This window comes from Acomys minous, assembly GCF_964271855.1.
Source record: "Acomys minous genome assembly, chromosome: 13".
NCBI classification, from domain to species: domain Eukaryota; kingdom Metazoa; phylum Chordata; class Mammalia; order Rodentia; family Muridae; genus Acomys; species Acomys minous.
The window spans coordinates 58,391,102-58,418,218 of NC_140495.1; the positions used below are offsets into that span (position 1 = coordinate 58,391,102).

Here is a 27,117-nt window from a genome sequence, read left to right on the forward strand (position 1 = left end):
CCCAACCCCAGCCCCCATTCCACAGCAGAGTGTGTCCCCGCAGTCTGAGCAGGGAGTTGCTGCTAGAATTGTTCAGCTGATGCTGACTGAGCACTGGGCCTGGAGTCTAATGAGGGATTTGGGTTCTCTGAATCCAGCAGAGGAAGGAGAGGGTATGGGGGAGACTGGACTTTGGATGCTATGGTCAGGGAATGTGCCTTGAAGAGGCATGTTAACAGAGGCTGCGGCGATAGTGTGAGAGATTGTAGCTAAAGGAACACGGCAACCTGAGATGCAGAAAAGCACCGTGGTGGCCCTGTGTGTTCCAGGAATCAGATAGACAAGAGCTCGGCTTATCATTGCTCTTACTGGTAACGAAGAATAGCAATGCAAGTCAGTCATGGTGGCACATGCCTTTAATCCCAGCACTCGGGAGGCAGAGGCAGACGGAGCTCTGTGAGTTTGAGGCCAGCCTGGTCTACAGAGTGAGTCCAGGAGAGCCAAGGCTACACAGAGAAACCCTGTTTCGAAAAGCCAAAATTAAGTAAATAAATAAAATAAAATAAAGAAAAGAAAAATAGCGATGCAGCAGTTGGCAGAGTCTGGCTACTGAGCACTGAGCCCTAGGGCACAGGGTTGAAATGTGTATAATGTGAGCACTAGATTTCAGCGAGACAGACAGCAGACAGACAGACAGACAGACAGACAGACACACACACGATTCAAAAAGAAAATGTTGTAGTGACATTTCATAATTCCATTTAAAACTGTACCTATTTTTACATATTTTTACATGTTATGTGTGTCCTTGCATGCATTTATGTGCAGCATATGTGTGTGCTTCCGGGAGCCCACAGAAGCCAGGAGAGGGTGTTGGATTTCCTGGAACTGGAGTCATAGATGGCTATAAGCTGCCAGGTCCTCTGTAAAAACAACAAACGCTCTTAACCGCAGAGCCACTTCTCCAGGCCCTCATAACGACAGGCAACTGCTAATTCCAGTGTCTGTTCATGAGCGAGCAGGTGCATGTACACGTGTGTATACGCATGTGGAGACCAGAGGTCAGACTTTGTTGTTCCTTAGACACTACCTACTTTGTTTTAGAGGCAGGACCTCTCACTGGGACCTACCGCTCACCAATTAGTCAGGATTGGCTGGTCTGTGAATCCCAGGGATCCTCCTGTGCCTTCCCGCGACACCAGACTTTCTATCCATATGTAATGTTTTCATGAATTCTTTGAGAATTTCCTATGTACACAGTGTATTCTGAGCATATTTACTTCTATTCCTCCCAGGCCCACTGCCTACTCCTCGTTCCCTCTGCTTGACTTCTTGTGTTCTTTCTTTTTTCATTCTGATAGCACACTGATCTCAATCTGGGCTACCGTGTGCTCGTACTGTGGGACCACTCACTAGCACATGCTCAACCGCTAAAGAAAACTGACTCCCCCCTCCCAGAAGCCACCAACTGTCAATAGCTCCTCAGCTAGGGTGGGGGCCTGTGATCTCCTCTCCACTCCATGCTACAACACTGACTGACTTGATCTTGGGCAGGCAGCCATGGTTGCTATAAGTTCATGAGTATAGCGTTCCTGCCACATTCAGAAGACACTGTTTGGTTTCTCTCCCTCACATAATCTGGCTCTTACAATCTCTCTGCCCCCTCTTCTTGAAAAGTCCCTGAGTCTGTAGGGGACTGTTATGTCCACATTTTGAGACTCCCCGAACAGACCACTAAAGAGCCAAGTCCAAATGCAACAGCAAGGAAGTCTTCATTGCAGGTTTCGAACCTGGGCCACACCTCCTATGCACTGACACAGCAGGAAGGTGGCCTTGAGTCTCAATTGAGAGGGGTTTTTATAGGTTTAAAAAAAAGAAATGGGTTTTACAGTATATGGTTGGATGGCATATGGGCAGAAAAGTTGCAAGCAGGGAGTTACAAGCCTTGGCGTTTCGTGGTTGAGTAATAGGTGTAGGCGCAAGTTGGCCTATAGAAAAGATTGGTTGAAGCATTCATGGGGGTGTCAGGACCTGGCCTGGCTTCTCCTAATTGGTTGTTGCTATGTGCTAGACCACCTGCTGGTCACCTTGACCAGCAGAGTATATTTGGACTTTCCCAAGATGAGCTGATTGTGTTACTAGGGGAACTTTTCTGTTTAGAATAGTTGGTGGTTTTTCTAGAATCTGGGTTCAGCCCTTGGCTACGTTTAACACAAAATGGAGTTTGTCCAGTCCTTACAGGGACAAGGTATACTATGTATGTCTCATTCATGGTTGAATATTACAGACACTGATTCTCTGTACTTTGATCAGTTGTGAGTTTTAGCATTAAGCACTGTTCACTGTCAAAGGAAACTTCTCTGATGAGATTTGAGAGCTGAATCAATCTGAGTACAGAGAGATATGAATTTAGAGGGCAATTTGATACTATGAGATCTGGTACCTTCTGCTGTGCAGATGTACATGCAGGCAGAACACTGTATACATAATAAATCTTAAAAAAAAAAAAAGGAAATATCTAGCTGCCAGCACCTTTGGGCACAGCCTTGGAGCTCAGCCAAGTAGACTAGGCGCTCTTCCATGACCTTAAAGACAGGAGGTTGGACTATTCACCGGATCGACCCGGAGAGGGGAGGGGCCGGAAAAGGGGCGGGGTTTCTGCTGGCAATATGGCCGCCGCAGGACTCTCTGGCAACCTCCAGCTAGCACTCTATAGCCGGAAGTCGTCTTGCCTTCGCCTCTAGGAAGCGGAAGTGCAAGGGCAGCTGGCAACTGGGTTACTGCTTTGAGAAACCGGCTTGTGAGGAGCGGCGGGAAAGGCGCGTGTCGGCTTCTCACTGGCGCAGCCTCCGCCGCGGTCGCTGCTGTCCCGCCCTGCCTTGGCGACGTTGCAGGCACCAGAGTGGACGAAGCGCGGCCCGGGCATGGGCAGCCGGGGGAATGCGAACACTGAGGGTGCCGCGGCTGCGCGGAGGGTGACAGGTACCTCGGGTGGTGTGGGGAGGCCTGGGAAACAGGAGAGGGGCCAACGCGGGAGGCGACCGTGATTCCGAGTCACCTTGGGCTTCCTCCTGCCCTCTGACGCGGTTTCCCTTCCAGTGTTCTCTTCGTGAGCGCCTCAAATTGTCCCCAGCGGTCTTCTGTTCTAAGCGAGGGGCGGCGGGCTCACTCCAGCAGTCCTGAGCGGGTTTGAAGTGTAGGAGAAAGGAAGTGCCCCCAGGAATTTAGACCAAGCCTGACCCGAAGTAGGTTGAGAACCAGCACTTTGCATGACTCTCTGGAGAACCAGTTGGTGGTTTTTCTTTTCTTTTTTTAATAGGTTTCTGTTTTCAGATGATGCATCTTGGTTGACTTTTTCTGTGAGTGATAAGATCTCTTGGCGTGAAATTGGAGGATTCACTTCACTTTTAGCTTGCGACCTGTCAGCGGAAGATCTGCGTGCATCTCCAAAACGTTGTGGGCGTGAGCTTTTCTAGTTGCTCAGCTGAAATCTCTCTTTTTCTGTCTTTGTTGTCAGGTTTGAGAAGGAGCATGCATTCTTTGCGTGTTCCGAGACCTGGGAGCTTACCCTTACCGTAACTTGGAAACGCCTGTGCGCTCGAAAGCCTATTGTATAAAGTTCTTTCTTTTCTAGAAATACCTTGGACAGTTGGCAAACACATGAAGACATTTTTGTTTGCTTCCCCTTCCTTTTGGAGATAGGGTCTCACGTACCCCAGGCCAGCCTTGGGACTAGAGGCTTGGCCAGCTACTACTGGACCTGCTTGAAGACAGTTTAAAGAGCTAGTTAAGACTACAGAAACTGGAGCACATTGTAGCCTTTCTACTTGGCTTGCTTTTGATAAAGTGAGCTGAAACTTTTTTCTTTAGATAAAGATTTAAACATTTTTATTTTACTTATTTAGTTTTTGTTCTCTGTGAGCAGGACAACCCAGCTCTGTGTGGGTTTCAGGGATCAATCTCAGGTCACCAGGCTGCATGGCAAGAGCCTTTACCCACTGAGCCATCTTGCTAGAACTTTCTTTTTTGCTTTCTTGAGTTGGGGGGGCAGAGAATCTCTCTATATCTACACGCACAGATATATATTTATCTATCTATTGATGCAGATATATTTATTATCTATCTAATGATACATATCTGTCTGTCTGTAGAGAGAATGTAATGGTGTGCATGTGGAGATCAGAGGACAACTTTGAGAGGGTTCTCTCCTTCCACTGTAGGGCCTGGGATTTGAACTCAAGTTATCAGCCTTGTGTAGCAAGTGCCTTTATCCACAGAGCCATCTCCCTGGCCCAAAACTTTATTAAAGGAGATAAACAATACTTTGTATAGTAGCAGGTGATCTACACTGAATTAAAGGGGAATAGATGGAGCAACGGAGAACCCTCCATTAGAACTTGTGTGCAGGGATGTAGTCATATTCATTCAGATGAATAGTGACTACTTGGAGCTGAAATCAAATTTATGTGATTCACAGCGAATGGTTATTAGGTATAAGTACCTCAGTAGTTAATTACTTCTCTCTTGGATTGTATGTTTCCTGTTCATTTTCTTTGCTAAATGAATATATTGAAACTCAGTCTGTAGGCTTGCAGATTGCAGATTTTTTTTATGCCCGCCCCCCGCTTTTTTTTGGGGGGGGCGTTGAAGCAGCGTTTTTCTGGGTAGTCCTGGCTGGCCTTGAACTCAAAGAGATTCACTTGTCTCTGCCTCTAGAGTGCCGGGATTAAAGGTGTGCGCCACCACCACCTGTTTTTATATTTATTTTTGTTTTTAAAAAAGAGTTCTTTAGCTCCTCTTTACTTTAAAAATGCTAAAGCAGCTGGCTCTGTGGTGTGCCCTCTGTAACCCTGGCACTTGGGAGGGAGGTGGAGGTAGTCGGATTTGGAATTCAACGGCATCCCCAGCTACATAGCAAGTTTGAGGCCCACATGGGTCAGGACAAGAACCTGTTTTGAAAGAGAAAGAAGGAATGTGGTGATACCGTCAGAACCAGCCCCCCTGTTCTGCTTCCCACAAAGTGAAAGCTTTGCCACAAACACCTGTTGCTCACAGTTTTCATGTTTGATGTGGATCATGAGCAAGCGTTAGTTTCAATACTCTTACGGATGGCTGCTAATAGACCTGGGCCTAGGACGCGCGCTGTTTGTCTATCATGCTGCCCTCTTCGTTCCTTTGGGGTGGGAGAGGCCCTAAGGCTGGGAGTCTGCTCTGTTGCTTCTGGCGTGAGTGTGTTATGGGGCTCCTGGGTCCTCTTAAGATACCTGCCCCAAAGCCTTGCAGCTGTTTTACTTTCCACTGCCTCCCATTCCCGGAGCTCCCCTTTGCCTGCGTTCCCTGCCTAACTATATTACTAGAGCACCTCTTCAGGTGCTGGTGTGACTAGCTGTGCAGCCCCGATAGTTATAAATCACAGTGAGTCTCGGTGGCACACTCCTCTCTTGTTTTCTTAATTCCTTAGTGAATGAAGCCTGTGCTTATTTCATTTTTGGAGCCTCCCATGTTCCAGGCTTCATGCTAGGCATGATGTCCACAGTAGGCAAGACTGCCTGCACCTGAGGTACTCACATTTAGTCCCTGAAGTCGTCCTAAGCATGGGCCTGTCAAGTTGGCTGGGTGGATTTCTCTGGGGCCAGCTTTCGGCCCATCCCATTCGGATTGACATTGTTCCTTCTAAAGACTTGCCCCTAAAAAAAACAAAATAAAACAACATAGCCCTCTACATAGCCCTGGCTGTTCTGGAAGTCACTGTATAGACCAGGCTGGCCTCAAACTCAGAAATCTACCTGCCTCTGCCTTCTGAGTGCTGAGATTAAAGAAGTGAGCCAGTCCTGACTTAGAAGAACCTCAACTTGCCTTGGTTCTTGAAATAAAGTGGTTTGTTCAGTTTGAGTCTGCAGAGAATGAATCCTTACTTCTTCTAACACCAGTAGGAAATAGTGTCATACTGTAGAATATTAAAAACACTTACGGTGCAGTGGCGTGCACTTAAGATCCCAGCACTTAGAAGATAGAAGCAGGAAGCTCCCAGTTCCAACTAGCCTGGGTTAGAGAATAAGACCTCAAGAACACACACGCCTGCTAAGGGAACAAAGCAGGGCTCTAAACCTTGCTACTTAGTTCCCCAGCACCTCAAAGGTAAAACTGCCCTGAGCTTTCCTTATTTCCCAGATGGGGTGGTGCTGCACATCTGATATGCTAAGTGTTTGCTCAAAGGAGGCAGGAGCCAGCGGTGGTGGCCTTTAGTCGGATCGCTGTGCGTTCGAGGACAGCTTGGTCAACAAAGCGAGTCCAGGACAGCCAAAGCTACACAGAGAAACCCTGTCTTGAAAAACCTAAAAACAAACCCCAACTAACCAAAGAACCAAAGAAACAAACAGAAAAACCCAAACCCAAACGGAAACCAAAACAGGGAGGCATGGCTGCTACCCCCAAAGTCTTCGGTCATTTGGTCATTGTGCAGAAAGACTAGGTAACAGGGTGTATGTAAAGCACCTGGGCCTTTCTGTTGTTTCCCAGCTCCTGTCCATTCCCCGCATCGAGTCCTTCCTCACCCCACAGGACTTAGCCTTCCTTGTTCTCTTTCCTGCATGTTGTGCTATACCCATGCATACATTTGTTTACATATGTACAATATTCTGGCTAGGTTTTGCATCTTAGAGAGGCAATGTGGGCTTTTTTTCTGTCTGATTGTGTGAGCTTAGTCACATCTAAGTCCACCCATTTTCCTGCAAATTTTGTGATTATGTTATTCTTTAGAGCTGAATAGTATTCATGTGTGTGTGTGTGTGTGTGTAATATTAATTTTTCACGTATTGATGCACAACTAGGTTGGTTCTAAGCCTCTGCAAGTGGCTGTCAGTTGCAGGCAGTTTCTTGGTTAGGGATGGGAGCCTGTGCCTACTTTCCCCTCTCAGTGCCCGGACACAGTCTGGCCTGAACCTGTGCAGGCCATGTGTGTTCTGCCATCAGCATCTCTGTGAATCTATATGTGCATCAGTCCTGCTGTGTCTGGAGGATGCTGTTTCCTTGGAATCAGCCATTGCCCCTGGCTTTTACAGTCTTTCTGCCCCAAGAAGAAGATTTGATAAAGACATCCCATTTAGGGCTGAGTGCTTTATTTACACATGGAGTGTTCAGTGTTTCATTGGTTTGTAGAGAAGTTGGCAGTGCTTGAACATAACACTCTTCTGAGAGATGCTTCTGTTTCTATAACTTACTTTGTTTCAGTGGTGTTTTAGTCTTTATGCATTGTATAAAGAAGGCTTTTAACATAAGTGGTATCAGTTAAAAAGAAAAAGAAAAGTAGATCCTGATTGGCTCACTCAATGTCTTTTTATTGTTGTTGTTTTTTTGTTTTTGAGACAGAGTTTCTCTGTGTAGCCCTGGCTGTCCTGGAACTCACTCTGTAGACCAGGCTGGCCTAGAAGTCACATCTGCTTCTGACTTTTGAGTGCTGGAATCAAAGGTGTGAGCTACCATACCCCACTGCCATACCCAGTGGTTGGTTTTCTTTCTTTCTTTCTTTCTTTCTTTCTTTCTTTTTAAAGAAGAGCTCTCATCATGCTGTCCAGGCTGGTTTTAAACTCTAATCCTAATTTCACCACAGCATCCTGAATAGCTGAGATTACAGGCTGAGTTTCCTTTTTGTGGCACTGGCGATGGAATGGGCGTCGCACTGTGCTAGGCAAGTGTTTTACCACTGAGGCACGGTTCTAGATGGAGGGTGCTGACCTCTGTGTAGCTCTGGGCTGGGGATGCAGAGGTGAGATTAAGGAAGTTCTGGGGTCAGCCAGTGCTGGAGCTGTTTTCTGCAGTGGTGTGGATGCTGTCTGAGAATGTCAGTTTCCTTGGGGAGGCTGCTGATGGGAGCCTCTGCTTCCTAGGAGCTTGGGCTCCTCACTTTGTAGATGGGAGCAGATGGCACGAGAAAGTCCTGAACCCTTTGCAGATTGCAGAGCTAGTCTTCCAGTTGCTACCCTGGAAAATCACTACATTGTTCCCTAGAGTGAAGGAAACTGCATGCTTCTGACAGCAGCTGTCATTGTCTTCCAGTTTTAGGGTATAAGTCCTTGGCTGAGGTGCGGCAGCACCATATCCCCTCCGGAACAGCAAGGGAGGACATTTGTTTGCCTCTTTCAGTGTCTGGTAGCATCAGACCCCGGATACTCCTGGGCTTGGGTGTAGCTCTAGTGTTTACTTCTCTCTTCACAGGCACTCTCTCTGTGTCTCTCCACATCTCTCCCTTTTTTAACACTAGTAATACTGGGTCACTCTACTGATTGCTGCCCTCATGAGCAAAATGTTATCACCTTGTAAAGACCGTCTGCACGTCAGCGCCCATTCTGAGGTAGAGGGGTTGTGACCGCAACATATCCCCCCTCCCTTTTTGAGGAGAATATGGTTCAGCCTACAACCTACTAGTCATTTCTGTTTCATCTATCTTAGCTTTGTTTACCCTCAGACTTTATGAAGTTGCATGCAGCCTGCTGGGTGACCAACTTTTGCATGTCTGTGTGGTATCACCCCTCAGGAAGGGAAGTGGTGTCCTGTAGGAAAGATTGTAGCCAACTAGCCAACTCTAACTGCCTGACTTTCCTTGTCCCAGGTACGCAGAGCTGCCTTTTTGGCCATTGTGGTGCTACATGCTGTTTGTGTCAGAAGCGTTTTGTTTCTGTAGCTTCACTCTTGTCTTGTGCTTCCTTGTGGAATTTTAACATTCCTTCTCTCCTTTTTTCCCTTTGTAGGGCTTTGTTACAACATGGGCCTTCTGCTTGCATTGGCTTCCCTGTGCCTGTTTTCCTTAGCAGAGGCCAATTCCAAAGCTGTTACAACCTCACTTACTACAAAGTGGTTTTCTGCTCCTCTGCTGTTGGAAGCCAGGTAAGGAAGGAGACATGCTCTTCTGTATAACGCAGTGTTATAAACTCAGGGTCTGGCAGTAAATGAATACTGAGGAGTGAGCTTACACTGTTCACTTGCATGTGCTAAATGTCCCTTACAGCGCCCACTGCGCGCTACCTGGGAGGTGAGGCTGGGCTGCTCAGGGCTGATTTATAGGCTTAGGATAGGGTAGGAGGAGGGAGGAGGAGCTGAAGAACCCACGTATACTTGGTTAAAGGTGCTCCTGTTCTACTTTGTAGTCTCCCAAATCAGGGCGCTTTCTTTCTTTCTTTTTTTTTTTTTTTTGAGACAGGGTCTCTCTGTGTAGCCTTGACTGTCTTGGACTCACTTTGTAGACCAGGCTGGCCTCAAACTCACTGCGATCCGCCGCCTGTCTCTGCCTCCTGAGTGCTGAGATTAAAGGCGTGCGCCACCACCGCCTGGCCAGGATGCATTCTTAAGTTTAGAGGCTGTTCTTGTTATTAAGTTTGTACTTTTGTATTAAGTCAGATCTTAACTAATTTGTATCAACATATATATATATATATATATATATATATATATATATATATATATATATACACACACATTTAAAGTGTTTTTTTGTTTGTTTTTTTGTTTTTGTCCCACATAGCAGTCCCTTGTATAGCTACATTGGTCCTTGGCACTACATAAGCTGATAGGATGGGGAGCGCATGTCCGTAATCTCAGCATTTGAGAGGAGCATAAGGAGGTCAGGGTCATCTTTTGATACACAGAGAATCTAAAATCAGCCTGGGATACAGGAGATGATGCTAAAAAAATAATCTTAAAGCTGGGAATGGTGACATACCTGTAACAGCAGCAGCCTGAGTAGAGGGATGGGAAGTTCAAGACCAGCTTTGGTGAGTTATGCAGACATTACCTCATCATTATCACCCAGTAGTAGTGGCAATAAAAGACTGGGGATGTAGCTGGGCGCGTGGCTCATGCCTGTAATCCCAGCACTCCGAGGCAGAGGCAGGGGGATCTTTGTGAGATCACGGTCAGCTTGTTCTACAGAGCGAGTCTTAGATAGCCAGGCTACACAGAGAAACCATGTCTTGAAAACAAACAAACAAACAAAAAACAAAAAAGGATTGTAACTTACTGGAAGAATGCTTGCTTGCCTGTCAGGTGTGAAGCCCATGGCTCAGTCTTCAGTGGAGTGTCTATGGTAGGAGGATTGTGTTTGAGGCCAGACTGGGTCACACAGTGATCCCTCGTTACAAACAGGCTTAGTTTAATTCTATAATATAATGAAGTCTTAAATTGATAAGATATGTATTAAGTGATTAAAAATTTTTTTGGTGGAGGTTTGCTTTGTTTTGTTTTAAAGACAAGGTCTTATGTATCTCAGACTTGCCTCAAATTTACAGTGAGGCCAAGGATGACCTTGAACTTTGATTTTCTTGCCTCCATCTATTCAGTGTTGGGATTATAGCTGTGTGCTATCATGCCTGGCTTATGTGACCCTGGGAATCATGAACCCAGTATTTCATGCATGCTAGGCAAGCGCTCTTAGCATTTGAGGTGCATCTCCAATCCCTTGAAGGATTTTATGGTGCATACCCATGGAGTTGAGAAAGCATGTCTGAAGCTACCAGCTCCAATTTCTCAGTTGTTTTTCCAGTTTCTTTGATCACAAGTGAGGATATGGGCTATGATATTTGCTTCATCAACTTCTCCATCAGAAACATCTCCCCTTTTCCTGCTATCTCTGGCAATTTATCACTTTGGGCTGTTACTTTTAGATCCCTTCTCCAGTAAGGGTTTGCGAACAGGTGGTCAAGGGCCTTGGAGGCGACTCCAGCAGGAGCTCTGTGTGTTTGAAATTACTCTGCAGCTACCTGAGGCCACCATTGTTCCCTCCTGTCCCCGATGATGGGTTTGATAGTGTCGGTGGGTGAGGACGAAGAGGTCTATGTACCAGGGCATGTGGCTATTACAGAACTTGTTTTTCCTTCCGGCTAGCCCTGGGGGACTAAAAGTATTCCTGTGTATATTTTTAGATTGTGCCTGATTACTATGAAGGGATTTTTAGCCTGTGATTGCCCATGCAGTGATACAGACATTTAATTGAAGTAAAACTCTTGAGTGTCTTGAGCAGCTGTAGTTACTACTAGAAATAAGTATTATTATTAAACTTGAGAGCAGCAGTCATTTGTTGTTAGACATAATGGCCAGAGGGCATAGAGTGATAGTTATAAGTCAAATCTGTCTTCCAATAATAATTTTTGGGATTATAGACACGAGCCCCCAAGCCCAGCTAGCTCCCTTTTTATTTTTTTCATATATGAAAAACTTTTTTTGAGTTCCTAGCAGCTTCCTTATTTGGAGAGTGGGTGTGGTCGAGGGTGCCAGAGGACTTACACCGAGTGAATGTGCCTAGTGCTCCGAGAGAACAGATGCCCTTAAGTCTTCCTGCCTTCCTCTTCCTCCTGTGGGAGACTTAACCTATCCTCACGATAACAATGGATACAGAATATGCTTACCATATTTGTACTGTCTGCTATATATTTAGGTGGCTTAAGGTTTTGACTTTTTTCTTAGTTTTCTGTATGTGAAGGACTTCGTATTATGACCTTTTAGAGGTATTTGTCAATAAAGAAGTGGTGTGCCTTCTGTGCACATCACTGTGTTATCAGTGACTGGTGCTGGGTGTGGCTCTGTAGTAGGCGCTTCCCTAGGTTGTTGGAGGCTGTAAGTCACACACGCAGCACCAGAGAGCCCAAAAGTCAGTGTAAGTGCAGTAGCTCATACCCTCCTCTTCTTCCCCAGCTGAAATGTTTATAGCAAATCTATGGATACTTTTGCTCACTGGATAGGAATACAAAGCTAAAGAAGCAGAACAAAGGAAAAAGCAAAGTTAATTATACTATACAAGAGTGGCATTATTTGTTTTTTTGTCTTTTGTTATTTTGTTTTTTTTTTGAGACAGGGTTTTTCTGTGTAGCCTTGGTCATCCTAGACTCACTTTGTAGACCAGGCTGGCTTTAAACACCCAGTGATCCGCCTGCCTCTACCTCCCGAGTGTTGGGATTAAAAGTGTGCACCACTACACCTGGCTCTGAGTGGCATTATTTGTAATGATTCTTCTATTATTCTCTTCTATTATTCTCTTCTGGATTAGTTTAATGGATGTAGTAGCTTTTTTTTTTTTTTGGTTTTTCAAGACAGGGTTTCTCTGTGTAGCCTTGGCTGTCCTGGGCTTGCTTTGTAGACCAGGCTGGCCTTGAACTCACAGGGATCTACCTGCCTCTGCCTCCCGATGTAGTAGCTTTCTTAAGACTATTGTAATCTTAGGCCTCTGAGGTTGGATAGAAATATGTTTCAAGAAAATTGTGATTATATGAAAAGTGTTTAGTCAGAGTGAGTCCTTGTTTTGTCTAACCCTGCTTAGTGTGTCATCTTCCCTAAGCTCATGAGTTGGTGTAGACTTGCATATTGACTGCTTAGAGTGTAAGCTGTCCTAAGGTCAGTCCAGTGTTTAATGAGTCAGTACACAGCCTAGAAAAGTAAGGCTCACGGAGGCACTAATAATCTATTAGCAGGAGCCAGTCACTTTGAAACCTGTCTTTAGAGAAGCTATGTATCCCCAGGAATTGCTTCTCATTTTCCCACATTTCTCTGTGTAGCTGCGGGGTAGAAGGCAAGTGTACACTCCAGGGTTGGCAGTGATGGGCAAGCCTTGCTCTGGCTAGGTGAGCTGAAGACCTAGGTCTGCAGAGTCCCGTAGGACAAGGAGATCACCCCCCCCCCCCCTACTGCCTCAGAGCCACAGGCACCAGCTTACCCAAGCGGTCCTCTCAGGCGTGAAGTACATTCTGATTCGGGAATTTTAGACTTGGATAAAAGGAGGCTTAGACAGACCTTTTATATCTTAAAGCTAAAAGATGATAAGTCTTAGGTTTGATTTTGTTACATGTGTACTAATTTTAAGCTAAAATTTGATGATGTGAAAACTTTGGTGTTTTAGATGTTAAAAGCTTAACATGTTGCCTTTATTCTTCAAGAACTGTTCTGGGGTTCACGTTTAGTGTGGCAGAACCTTAAGCCGACACATCTGTCCTTTGTAAGCTCCTTTTATTCTCCCTAGTAATACAGTCTGTGTTGGAAGATTTTATCGTCTCATTGCTGCTGTCTCCCTCTTCTCTCCCAGTGAGTTCTTAGCAGAAGACAGTCAAGAGAAGTTCTGGAGTTTCGTAGAAGCCAGTCAAAATATTGGATCATCAGATCATCACGGTAAGATTGAAGAAAATGCTTGTTTGACTTTGTGGTCTGGGGAAATGTTAGAAAAATGGTCTCCTTTGTATAATATGTGTAACATGGTAGCTGCTGGAAAGCTTTTTCTTTAGTGACTAGAGTTGTTATGGGAGGAAGATTGGCCTTAGCCTCCTGCATGGGCTACTCCCGAAACCCTCCAGTTGTAGACCAGTGCATTATTTATTTTCCTTTTGAAGAGGTGAGGCCTTGCTCGGTGACCAGGCCGGTTACACAGTCTTGCTGCTTCAGTATCTCACAACGGGGGTTGTCGGCAGACACCACTGTGTGGAGCCCCACATATCATGTTGTGTGGTGTGTGCAGTTTGTACCTGTGACTGCAAATGACACCTTTCTTCCCATTGCTCTTTCTCTGTTGTGCTCTGTTGTTAATGTGCTTTGGGACTAGTTAGTGGAAGTACATTTTATTTTAGATCATTTAATATTACCTTTGTCTGTCTGATTGATCCTCTCTGCCTTTTGTTATAAACTAATTACACAACTGAGCTATTTGTGTCAGTGTGTTATTATTAAGTCAGTGCTACCCAGCGTGACTTTCATTGTACCTGCTGGCCACTGAATACTTAGTGTCACGATGTCAGGTTAAGATGGACCTCGTATTGCTCAGTTTCAGTTTATGGTGTGCTTTTTTGAACACTTCCTAATATAAAAGATGTAGTATAGGTTGTTGACGTTGCTAGTCCAGTATGCTAATAGAAGACATAGTCATGTGCTACCCATTGGCATCTGTTTGGGGATGGGCCACATGCATGAGAGTGGTGCCATAAGATGCTATCCAGTGACCTCTTAGTTGTCATAATTTGTGTAAGTGTACTTTACTGATTTACACAGTGACAAAGTCACACAATAGTGCATTGCTCTGAAAATATATTCTTTAGTGACATATGACTGTCACTAAAATCTTGAACACTACACTGACAAGTGTGACTTTTTTTTTTTGTCTTTTGTTTTTCAAGACAGGGTTTCTCTGTGTAGCCTTGGCTGTCCTGGATTCACTTTGTAGACCAGGCTGGCCTTGAACTCACAGAGATCCACCTGCCTCTGGCGCCCAAGTGCTGGGATTAAAGGTGTATGCCACTATGCCTGGCTGGCCTGCCTTGCTTTTCTTTTCTTTCCTTTTCTTTCTTTCTTTCTTTCTCAAGTGTAACATCTTACTGGAGCAGAAAAGGTTGGAAACTGACTATTGTTAAGTTAAATGGAATGGGTTACTTTTAAATTTTTGTTAAAATATCATTTTAATGGCATCTTAATCTCATGACAGAAATACATACAGATTTTGAACCAGCATCTACGTTTTAGTCCTGTAAGTTAGATTGAGCTAGAATTGTTTATAACAAGTTATTTCACAGAGCTGGAGACATGGCTCAGTGGTTAAGAGTATGCATGCATGCTTTTCAGATGACCTGGGGTTCATTCTCAGCTTCCACATCCAGCAGCTCATAAGGGGATCTGATGCCTCTGGCTCTGAGGGCATACATGTGTGTACCAACACACAGACAAACACAAAACTCAAAACAAAATACGTCTGAAAACATATTTTACCTTTATGATTTCATGAAATAAAAATTTCAGTATAGGTTTTAAAACAAAACCTCAAGTCTTAACATTTAAAATGAACTTTGAATATAAACGACATGTTCTTGGTTAATAGAAAGGGATGTGAATTCATAAAAATATATTAAATGTTTCATTATTCATAGTTCTGCCACCCAAAGATTGACGTTATTAATTTTTGTGAACATTTTGAAGTATTTCTTTCTGGCTTCTTTTTCCATGTAAGATGATGCTAATGTGATATGGAACCTTATATACTCTGCTTTTAAGAATGTAAATACTGGGCCTAGGGAGATGGCTCAGTGGATAAAGCACATACTATGCAAGTGTTTAGATCCCAGAACCATGTAAAAACCAGGCAGATGGGACAGTCACCTGTCACCTTAGCACTCAGGAGGCAGAAAAGGGGACCCCTGGATTAAGCTGCTTGGTAGACTAGCTGCAGCTGGGAAGCTCTGGTTCACTGCGAGAGTTTGCCTTAATACATAAGTGGAGAGATGCAGGCATCAAGGAAGATGCCTGCTCTAATTTTTGGGCCTGCGTAAACATGTACGCATGTTCATATGCCCTGGAAACAAGTGTGTCCAGACACACATGGCAAGTTAATATTTTTCTAATTGAAGATTTTATTTTTTGAATGACTCATATAGCTCATACTGCAGTCAAAGCTATGTTCTATAGGGTTTTTTTGTTTCTCCTCCTCCTCTTCCTCCTCCTCACACACACGTATGTGCATACACTCACACATCTTTATTTCACAGTCTTTTGGCAAAAATGATTACTTGGTGTGTAACAAGTTCTGTACCTTTGCTTTTTGTTTATTGGAGGATCTATTCATAGTAGCACTCAGATGTCTTTTTTTTCCTAAATAACTTTGTCTAGCTTATCAACCTTTATGATACTGTCAATATCTTTTGATATCTTGTTGTACTCCTTAGTGTTGGTTATTTGAGTAGATCACACAATCTAGGTTCTGGGAATACAAAGATATAGGCTATGGTAGACAAAGCCATCCTCTGGGGTCCCAGCAGCGACGTAACTGGTCTGTGGGAGCAAGAAGTAGAGGTGAAGTCTGCTCTCCTGAGGGGTGTCTGCCAGGAGGAAGTCATCTCTGCCAGTAGGAAAATAGTGGTTCAGGCAAGCAGCATGCTTTAGAAGAAGGGAAGAAGAGTCTGTCTGTGTTACGGGCCTCAGGTAGTTTTAGTCATTTGACAGAAGTTCAAGATGATGCCCTGGATGGAACACTGGGGAAGTTCATTTACCATCTGCCTTTGCTCTGCCTTACTGACCTGCCTTACGTGGTTGTCTGCAGTCATGCAGTTCTTTTGCTAATGTGCTTCCTTGACAGAAACAGATCATTCCTATTACAATGCGATATTGGACGCCGCATTTCAGTTCCTCTCACCTCTGCAGCAGAATTTGTTGAAATTTTGCCTCTCTCTTCGTTCCTACTCAGCTTCCATTCAAGCCTTCCAGCAGGTAATAAGAATCATTGTGTCTGGAGGACAGGCTTTTGTAGGGTGTGACGTGGGGATTTAATTGATTTTAGTTCTCTTGAGACTGTCTTATACTTACCACTTTCTTTGTCTGACATTTTCTGGGATTAATGGTTGATTTTTAAATAATGAGCAAAACTGATGGTTTTGAATCACTAAAGTCTTTAAGTCATAGATGTTTCTTTCCTTCCCTGGATGGGGATGGAACACAGGGCATTGGGCATGCCAGGCAAATTAGTAAATGTGACTACCAAGCCACACCTCCTTACCAATCACCGCTATGGGGCTGGACTTGGATAAAAAAATTTTTTTTTTTTACAAATTATTTACATGTATTTTCATGTGAGAAATGAAAAGAATATCATTACAAGAAAAGTGACAGCCACATGCTGTTAGGCAACCCCATCTGGAAGATGTAATCTTGCTAAAGCAGTGGACCTGACTCTGGTCGCAACCTTTGGATGTAACAGCAGGAGATACAAGAGATAGGCAGTGTCAGCAATGCCAAGGGCATGTCGTCCAAACGTGTAGGATCAGAGAGCTGTTATAGTAAAGTGACCTGGTTATTCTGTGATAAATGAACAGGGAAAAGAAAAGAGGAACATAGCAACATGAAGAAGACTTCAAAATGTCACTGTAGGGGTCTTGTTTAGATTTTGAAAGATGGAGGCACAAGTGAGAAGCAGATGTGTATATACCAACTAGACACTTGTTTGAGCAGGTGTTAAAACCATCCTGTATTATAAAACAGGACAGGTACAGACAAGCACTCAGAATAGATGAACTGCGTGGAACACTTCTCAACAAATCTCTCTGCTATTTCTGTGTCTTTTTTGAGTGTGGCCTGCTGAGTTTAGTTAGAGTTCCTTCACCGAGCATAGGTAGGAGACTATGTACTGGAGCAGGGAAACATCATAGGAGCTGCGCCATTAAGGCAACTGCCACCCCCTCTGCCAGTAACCCTTAACTGCAAGTAGTCCTGGGAGTAGGGATGAGGCCTGTGGCTCTTCACTTGAACGACCTGCTCGTGTACAGACTGTGTGCATACCACCACAGGGGCAGTGAGTTTGAGTGAAGCTGCTGTGTGTCCAGAAAAGACATTTCTTCCTGACTTCTCATCCTCTGCTCTTGCGCTCTTTCCACCCCTCCTCTGCAGAGTGTGATGATAGCTGTCCCATTTAGGGCTGAGTCCTCTGGCATCACTTATTCTAGGTGCTTTGGACAGTTGGGTTTCTGTGGAAACTGCTACTCACTGCACTTAGGAGAGTCTCCAGCAAAGGCTTGGACACACCACTAATCTGTGGGTACAAGCATGAGATCCCTGAAGTTTGTCATCTATTCATCCTTGTGAATTGGTGAGCTTCAGGTTCAACGAAAGAGCCTGCCTCAAAAAATAAACTTGAGGAATACTCTAGAAAAGGCGCTGCATGTTAACTTCTGACCTCAACATGCATATGTAGGTGTACACACACACACATACACACACACACACACACACACACACACACACACACACACACCATACACACAACATTTCTGCCATTTTGAGCCAAGGGTTTTTTTGAATGTACAACCTATCTGTTGTAGAAATTCAACTTTCTCTTGTGGAATGACAACACTAGTACTGAACCTCCTGGGGTGTTATGGAGGAACTGAATCACAGTTCTGTCTTGGAGCATTTTTACCATCTTGACCCTCAATGGATGTTCAGCAGATGGTAATTTTTGCTTTTTTTGTTTTTGTTTTTGGTGGTTTTGATTTTTTGAGATAGGGTTTCCCTGTGTAGCCTTGGCTGTCCTGCACTTGCTTTGTAGACCAGGCTGGCCTTGAATTTGTAAAGATCTGCCTGCCTTTGCCTCCCTGAGTGCTGGGATTATAGGCATGTGCCACCACACCCGGCTTAGTTTTTCCTTGTATTGATGGTGGATTATCATTCAATCACATGTTCATTAAATGATAGATTTCTGTCTTGTCTTTGAGTAGAATATGTATTTGTCTTCTCTCACAGATAGCAGTTGATGAGCGTCCACCAGAAGGATGTGCGTCATTTTTTTCAGTACATGGGAAGCAGACTTGTGATCTTGATGCCCTGGAGACTCTTGTGCTGTCTGCACCTGACAGGTTGGTTGCGTTTCTTCATTTAAAAGTGGAGCAAACCCTGTGCCTTTTACATGTGCTCTCTGAGTTGAGTTTTGTTTTATTTTCCTCTTTGTTTATTTCAGGTATTCTCACTCTGTAGTCCTGGCCTAGAACTAGAACAGACCAGGCTGGCCTCAGAACTCACAGAGACCGCCCTGCTTTCCTTCAGGGTGCTTGGATTAAAGGCATATGTGTCTTTGCCTGGCTGATTTTTGTCTATCTGTTTGTTTGGTTCTTGAGAAAGGAATTAATTTGTAGACCGGGCTGGTTTTGAACTCACAATCTTCCTGTCTAGGCCTCTCATGTGCTAGGGTTATGAACATGTGGTATATGCCTGGCTCCTCTAATGTTCTTTTTTTTTTTTTTTTTTCCGAGACAGGGTTTCTCTGTGTAGCCCTGGCTGTCCTGAACTCACTTTGTAGACCAGGCTGGCCTCGAACTCACAGCGATCCACCTGCCTCTGCCTCCCGAGTGCTGGGATTAAAGGCGTGCGCCACCACGCCCGGCTTCCTCTGATGTTCTTACCTTACCATTTATATACATACTAGAGTATGGCTTCGAGCCAGAGACTGACCAGGTATGAGCATTGGCTCCATTACTTAAAATAGTTTTGTAAGAAGAGGCAAATTACTTTGCTTTCTCATTTTGTTTTTGTTTTTTGTTTTTTTGTTTTTTTGTTTTTTGAGACAGGGTTTCTCTGTGTAGCCTTGGCTGTCCTGGACTTGCTTTGTAGACCAGGCTGGCCTCGAACTTACAGTGATCCACCTGCCTCTGCCTCCTGAGTGCTGGGATTAAAGGCGTGCGTCACCACGCCTAGCTTACTTTGCTTTCTCTTGTTTCAGAACCAGAGTATTTGATATTCCTGTCTATTGGGCAGTGATTTTTTTTTTCCTGAGAGATTTTTATGGACTTTGTTGTTAGCTTATCAAGGAATGCTGTCTGTTCAAAACACTGGGACCTGAAGTAGCAGAGACTAATGATAATGCTCTTTTAGAATATTATTACCAACAACAGACAGTACTTAAAAGATAATTGAAAACTTGATTTGCATAATGAATGTGCACTTGCCTTTGCATGAAGAGGCTGAGTTCTGCAGTGGGCACTTGCAGTATGTATGTGTCTGTCTCTCTGGCTGGAGCAGCTGCGTCTCTGAACCTGCTCTAAGGCCATGTGGTGATGGCTCGCTCTACCACAGACGTTAATGGGACTTCTGGTTGTGTGTGTCTTGTGTAGTGACAACTGTACTATGGCTGCCCAATAAATGGCCTGAGTGTCTCTTACTGAGGATGACAGCCAATAAGCTCTTTATGTTCCAGGCACTCAGAGGCGGGGTATGGATAAGGCTGAGGCTGGCCACTGGGGGAGATGCTCTCTTGGGTGAAACATCACTGGAGACTTTGTAGTTGTTTTAAAACTTTGTTTAGTTTGTTAGAGCAGTAGTGCAGACCTACATAAAGAGTGGTGTCTCTTCTGAGAGATTGGAACTACTTTTAATAGTCTATTATGTATTCTGTCAGGCCTTTTTTATGGCTTTCAATCTGTACAAGTAGGTAGGCCTATTTCTGTTCAGAGGCGTCTTTCCACTTAGTGCATGTAGGTGTACTTCAGTATTTTTAACACCTGCACATTGTCCTATGTAAAAATGTCCTACTGATGGTTTTTCAACTTGTTCCCAATTTTGGAACTTTCCTATGATAAGGAACATATTTTTTCATCTGTGGTTATCTTTGTTGAGTAGTTATTAGAATAGAAGTTGTGGGTGTGCTAGTTACTTCTTTGTTGCTATGATTGACTACCACAATGAGAGACAATGTAATGGAGCATTTATGTTGGTGTAAGATTTCTGTCCTACTTTGCTTCTTATTGCTGTGATAAAACACTACAAATAAGAAGCAATTTTGGGAAGGAAGCGTTTATTTGGCTTATAGTCTCTCATCAGGGGAAAGCAAGGCAGGAACCTAGAAGCACGTTGCCCAGCCTGCTTTCTCTTATAACCCAGCATCTATTTAAGGATGACACCGCCAATAGTGGGCCAGGCCGTCCCCCGTCAATCATTAATCAAGAAAATGCCCTACAGACTTGCCTACCAGCCAGTCTGATGGGAGCCTTTTCTCAACTGAGCTTCCCTTTTCCCAGATAACTTTAGCTCATGTCATGTATACAAACACACACACATACACACACAAACCCAAAACCAAAAAAAAAAAGCCCCTAAGCAGCACAGTTTCAGGAGCTGTGTCCATCACGGCAGGGCAGGTGTGATTCAGGAGGCTGTGTCCATCTCGGCAGGGCAGGTGTGATTCAGGAGGCTGCATGTCCATCACGGCAGGACAGGTGTGATTCAGGAGGCTGTGTCCATCACGGCAGGGCAGGTGTGATTCAGGAGGCTGTGTCCATCACGGCAGGGCAGGTGTGATTCAGGAGGCTGTGTCCATCACGGCAGGGCAGGTGTGATTCAGGAGGCTGTGTCCATCATGGCAGGGCAGGTGTGATTCAGGAGGCTGCATGTCCATCACGGCAGGGCAGGTGTGATTCAGGAGGCTGCATGTCCATCACGGCAGGGCAGGTGTGATTCAGGAGGCTGTGTCCATCACGGCAGGGCAGGTGTGATTCAGGAGGCTGTGTCCATCACGGCAGGGCAGGTGTGATTCAGGAGGCTGTGTCCATCACAGCAGGGCAGGTGTGATTCAGGAGGCTGCATGTCCATCACAGCAGGGCAGGTGTGATTCAGGAGGCTGTGTCCATCACGGCAGGGCAGGTGTGATTCAGGAGGCTGCATGTCCATCACGGCAGGGCAGGTGTGATTCAGGAGGCTGTGTCCATCACAGCAGGGCAGGTGTGATTCAGGAGGCTGTGTCCATCACAGCAGGGCAGGTGTGATTCAGGAGGCTGCATGTCCATCACGGCAGGGCAGGTGTGATTCAGGAGCTGTGTCCATCACGGCAGGGCAGGTGTGATTCAGGAGGCTGCATGTTCATTACAGCAGGGCAGGCATGGTGGCAGGAAGAGAAAGTGAGAGCTCAGATCTCATCCACACACAGGGAGCAGAAAGAGCAAGAGTGTATCAAGACGATAAACTCTGAAAGCCTGGGCTGGGTGGTGGTGGTGGTGGCGCACGCCTTTAATCCCAGCACTCGGGAGGCAGAGGCAGGCGGATCTCTGAGTTCGAGGCCAGCCTGGTCTACAAAGTGAGTCCAGGACAGCCAAGGCCACACAGAGAAACCCGGTCTCAAAAAAACAAAACAAAACAAAACAAAAAACAACAACAACAACAAAAACCCTGAAAGCCTGTCCCCAGTAGGTTCTTCCTCCGAGTTCCAAAGTTTCCTAACTTCCCTCCAAACAGAGCCACCAACTGGGGACCAAGTATTTAAATACATGAGCCTATAGGGGACATTTTTCTTTCAAACCACCACAGTAAGTCATGTTTTAAGAACTTTTAATGTCTTGATGCCAGTCTAAGGAGTGTGGTGGTTTTAACTTTTTGTTTGTATTTTGAGAAGCTTAAAAAAATGAAGGAGCAGTGGTGGCATACACCTTTAATCCCAGCACTTGGGCAGCAGAGACAGTGAGATCTCATGAGTTTGAGGCCAGCCAGGGCTACACAGAGAAACCCTGTATTGGAAAACCAAAAAAAGAAAGCTGAAAAGTTAAATTCATTATGGGAAGATCATAGTAGCAAACATGGCAGAGAAGGGAGACTTGCTATAGTTTACAAGTTGCAAAGTTTTACCTATTGCTTGCGTTATTTGCACGGTATGTTTTCAGATAAGTCACACTCCACATGTATCCAGATAAGCAGTCTACTAGTGAGATTTAGTGCTATGAGGCTTGGTGTGCATCCTGGCTTCCCTTCCCTTCTTTCTTAGGGATTGATAATGTTTAATCCAACTCAGTATTTTATAATTAATATTCATATGATTTATGTTTATGATCATGAACAAGTAAAACTGATACTTGACAGTATTCTAAGTGCAAGCTAAGAATGTGATGCCATGTAAAGATACTTAAAAACCTGTACTAAGTTCTTAAAGTTGTTGTCAAAAATGTCCTGGTTTTTGTTTACAAATTTTTTACTTGAAAATTTTAAGCTTTTAATATTTATTTCCAGACCTAAACCTTTATTATTCAAAGGAGATCACAGATATCCTTCATCAAATCCTGAAAGTCCAGTGGTCATTTTTTACTCTGAGATTGGCCGTGAAGAGTTTTCTAATATTCACCACCAACTTATATCAAAGAGCAACGAAGGCAAAATTAATTATGTATTCAGACATTACATATCTGTAAGTATTGACTTATTTACAATGTTTGTAATATTAATTTATGTACAATGACCTTATAATTTAATATGAGGCTGGAGAGATGGCTCAGTGCTTAAGAGCCCTGTATGCTCTTCAAAAAGTTCTGAGTTCAATTCCCAGCCACCACATGGTGGCTCACAACCATCTCTATAATGTGATCTGATGCCCTCTTTTGGCCTGTGGGTATAAATGCAGACAGAGCACTGTGTATATAATAATAAAGAAACTTTTTAATTCTTAAAATTTTTTTCTTACATATACATTTATATTATTCCACACACATATATATATAATATTACATATAATAATAAATAAACCCTTAAAATAATTTAATTTGAACTATTTTGGGGGGAATACAATATTTTTATTAGATCTTTCTCTCTGTTTTGGTGTTCTCTCTCACTCATCTGTTTCTCCCCCTCTCTCCCTCTAACTCCATCATTTTTTTTTTTTTTGAGATACTGTATAACTCTGGCTAGCCTAGCACTCACTATGTAGACCAGACTGACCTCAAACTCACAGTGATCCACCTACCTCTGCCTCCCAAGTGCTGGACCACAGTGGGTGCTACCACACATGACATTTTTTAATTAAATATTTTTTTTTACTTTCTCTTTTGTGTGTTTACATCTGTGTGTGGGAGCTTCATGTGCACGTGGAGGTCTGAAGTTTATGTTGAATAACTACCTGATTGCTCACCACTCACTTTCCTCCATTCCTTGAGGCACAGTCTCTCAGTGGACTGATTGAGCTAGTCTAGCTAGCCAGCTTGCTCAGGGCTTTCCCTGCTTCTCCTTGTATGGGTTAGAATTACAGGCAAGCTGCCACACCAGTCTTGGTGCTAGGGATCTGAACTTCGGTCTCATTCTTGAGTGGAAGGGCTTTACCTGCTAAGACATTTCTTCAATCTTCGTCAGAAATGGCAAACAGTTATACTTAAAAAGTGGTGTAATTGTTTGAATTTTATTTTAAAATTAACTGCATAAAGCTAAGTATGAAGGCTGACTGGATAGTGATGGAACCATGATCTGTTTTCAGACACTTTGAAAGGTGCTGGATTGACTAGAAACAGTGTGACGGCCTCTCAGCCTCCAGAGAGGGACAGAGAGAAGACATTTAACCATCACTTGATTTGTTTTTTTAGGTTAAGGCACCAATGGGCCTGCCTCTTTTGGCTGCAGATATGCAGTGTTTAATTGATCCAAGATCCAAGGTCTTTTTTTTTTTTTTAACAGCAATTTAATCTTACAGTAAATGGAAACTTACCTTTTTAAAGAAGATTTATTTATTATGTGTACAATGCTCTGCCTGCATGTACAGTTGCAAGCCAGAAGAGGGCATCCGAACACATCATAGATGGTTGTGAGCCACCATGTGGTTGCTGGGAATTGAATTTACGACCTCTGGAAGAGCAGTCAGTGCTCTTAACCTCCGAGCCATCTCTTCAGCCTGGTCCGAGGTCTTATATCTAGGCAGCCCCCCCCCCCTTTTTTTTAAACCAAGACGAAAATCATTAGTGAGATGTAGTCTAAATGACAGCCCATGTAGAAGAGCAGACAGTGCTTTTTACCTCTGAGACATCTCTCCAGCCCCTGGCCAGAATTATTATTACTTTTTTTTTTTTTTTTGTACTGTTGAGGATCTAGTTCTTGGATCTGTGTGCTTGAGAGAACCCTCTGGCTCCTTCTCTGCCAGCTCCTCTGTGTGAGCATAAGTCAGAGAGGCCTGCTTGACCATGGCTTTGTTTGGAAGCAGTGAGGAACCCTTTGTCCTAACCCTCCTCTCTGGAGGTTGGACACTGGTTAGGGTTCACTCCTTCAACTCCCCACAGAACACCCCCTTCTATCTTCAAGCCCTCCTTTTTTTTTTTTTTAAAGATTTATCCATACTATGTTCTGCCTTCATGTGTGCCTGCAGGCCAGAAGAGGGCATCAGATCTTACTATAGATGGATATTATGAGCTACCATGTGGTTGCTGGGAGTTGAACTCAGGACCTCTGGAAGAGCAGCCGGTGCTCTTAACCTCTGAGCCATCTCTCCAGCCCGTCCTCCTACTTTAAAAATAATAACCCACTAAGTCCAGTTAGTGTTGTCCATATGTGTCTGCTTCTGGGGCCACGCACTGGAGCATGGGACACCCACTAGTGGCTGTACATCCACAGGAACGTGACTCTTTTTCAGAAGCCTCATAATGAGCCAGGTGGTGACCGTGGAATTCTTGCTCTGTTTGCAGAATCCGAGGAAGGAGCCTGTTTACCTTTCTGGCTATGGTGTGGAACTGGCAATTAAGAGCACGGAGTACAAGGCCAAGGATGATACTCAGGTGAAAGGTGAATTTGTAAAATAAGACCAGCGTGTTCTCTTGCCTTTAATATGAGTTAATGGGAAACTGGCTCCCGTAGTAAAAGAGAACAGGGTTAGGAGTATCATGAGCCAGTGTTCCGTCTTGGTTCTGCCTCATGTGAGTGGGTGACCTTCAGCTCATTTCCTAGGTCCTGATGTTTGTCCTCAGGAGTATATGGGCAGCGATAGACTCTGATAACGTAAGAATAATTTGGGGTGGATATTGTGGTATGTGATTAACCACCACCTCTTAGACTGAGGCAGGAGGATCACAGTTCAAGGCTGGCCTGGATTGTCTCCAAAACAGTAACAATGAGAGTAAACAGAAGAGGGGAAAAAAAAGCTGAAAAAGTTTAATATGGTGATTTTTGCAGAAAATAATTTAATAAACAGTAACAGATATTGCTGATATTATATTTGTCACAAATAAGCATTAATGTATCATTCCAGTACAAAAATTTAAATATCCTAGGCTTAATGAATAATTTTTGTTGTTATTATTATTGTTGTTGTTGTACTTTTTGAGACAGATTCTTTCTATGTAGCTCTGGCTGTCCTGGAGCTCACTCTGCAGACCAGGCTGGCCTTAACTCACTGAGATCCTCCTGCCTCTGCTTCCTAAGTGCTGGGACTAAAGGAGTGAGTCCTCATACCTTTCCCTGATTATTTTTCAACTGCAAGTTTTACTGCCTACCTTTTTAAAAAAATATTTTAAACATAAAAAACTTTTATTAAATCTAATAACTTTGAAAAAAACTTTTTGTTTTTTTTCTTTTTTTCTTTTTCCCCAAGACATGGTTTCTCTGTGTAGCCTTGGCTGTCCTGGACTTGATTTGTAGACCAGGCTGGCCTTGAAATCACAGAGATCTGCCTGCTTCTGCCTCCTTGAGTGCCCGATTAAAGGTGTGTGCCACCACGCCCAGCTTAATTTTGAAATTTTTAATGTAAAATTTTCTAAGGCTTAAGAGAAAATACATTCTTATTTTGTCTAGGAAAATAAAAATATTAAAACACTGTTGGTTTAAAAGGCTACATTGGAATGTAAATTGAAGCATTTGACATTTAACATTCAGACATTGTGAAGTTAACATTTTCTGTTCTGAGCTACTAGACATGTCTTTACTATATCTCTATAGGAACTGATGTAAATACCACAGTCATTGGTGAGAATGATCCTATTGACGAAGTTCAGGGGTTCCTTTTTGGAAAATTAAGGTATGTTAATTCATGTTGACAAGATGGCTCTGTGCGTTTATTGCCGCTGTTGCTCTTGTTGCTATCTGCTAGCACTTCCTGTGTGTAGTCCACGCAGAGACAGCCCATCGCCCCCTCAGCGCGGCTGCTCATGCTGCTCATGCTGAAGCTCACGCTCTTGGCTGGCACTGGCTACCTGCCGGTGGCTGGCGTGCATTTTCTCTTCTGCTCAGTTGATGACATAAAGTTACATGTCATTGTGTTGACTGAATAACAGAATAGATCAATTGTGTTGTTGTTGTTCACAATGTTGGTGGTAGTGTGGACTTTAAGCTAGAGTAACCAAAGCTATTTTCTTATGCTGAGCAGAACCTGAAAACATAAGCAAAAGCCTTATAGTAGACTTTAAAAACACTCAACAGAAATATGTTCTATCAGCCAACAGGAAATGGTTTTTTCTTTTTTTACATTTTTGACTTTTTGAGACAGGGTTTCTCTGTGTATCCTTGACTGTTCTGAAACTCTCTCTGTAGACAAGGTTGGCCTCGAACTCACAGAGATCCACCTGCCTCTGAATTCTGAGTGCTGGGATTAAAGGTGGGCACCACCACACCTGGCACATGTTGTGGTATTTTGTAGCAGGGTCTCACTTTGTAACCCTGGTTTGTCTGGAATTCTCTGTACAGACCAGGCTATTCTCAACCACACAGAGATCTGTCTGCCTTTGCCTCCCGGCTGCAGGTCAAAGTCATGGGCAGTCACACCTGGCAAAAGACAATTTTAATGATGGAATTTGTTTCATAATCCACAAATCATTTTGTGAAAACATCAAATGTATAGCAGAAAATTATTCTTAAGTGTGGCGACTTGATAAAATTTTCAGAGCCCTGAATTCTGCTGTGTGGGAATTTCAATTAGAACAC

At 43.9% G+C, this 27,117-nt stretch overlaps 1 protein-coding gene across 2 annotated transcripts in view; it reads left to right on the forward strand.

Annotated features, from left to right (window-relative positions):
* Positions 1 to 2,712: 2,712 nt before the first annotated feature.
* The window catches only part of UGGT1 (UDP-glucose glycoprotein glucosyltransferase 1), a 107,595-nt gene continuing 83,190 nt past the window's right edge, over positions 2,713 to 27,117 (forward strand). For both annotated transcript variants that reach the window (XM_084752399.1, XM_084752400.1), the window contains exons 1-8: positions 2,713 to 2,961; positions 8,727 to 8,862; positions 13,043 to 13,125; positions 16,067 to 16,197; positions 18,223 to 18,335; positions 22,465 to 22,639; positions 24,891 to 24,987; positions 26,137 to 26,215. In XM_084752399.1, coding sequence (XP_084608525.1) covers positions 2,904 to 2,961; positions 8,727 to 8,862; positions 13,043 to 13,125; positions 16,067 to 16,197; positions 18,223 to 18,335; positions 22,465 to 22,639; positions 24,891 to 24,987; positions 26,137 to 26,215 — 872 coding nt within the window. In that variant the 5' untranslated portion in view covers positions 2,713 to 2,903. The remainder of the gene's footprint in view (positions 2,962 to 8,726; positions 8,863 to 13,042; positions 13,126 to 16,066; positions 16,198 to 18,222; positions 18,336 to 22,464; positions 22,640 to 24,890; positions 24,988 to 26,136; positions 26,216 to 27,117) is intronic.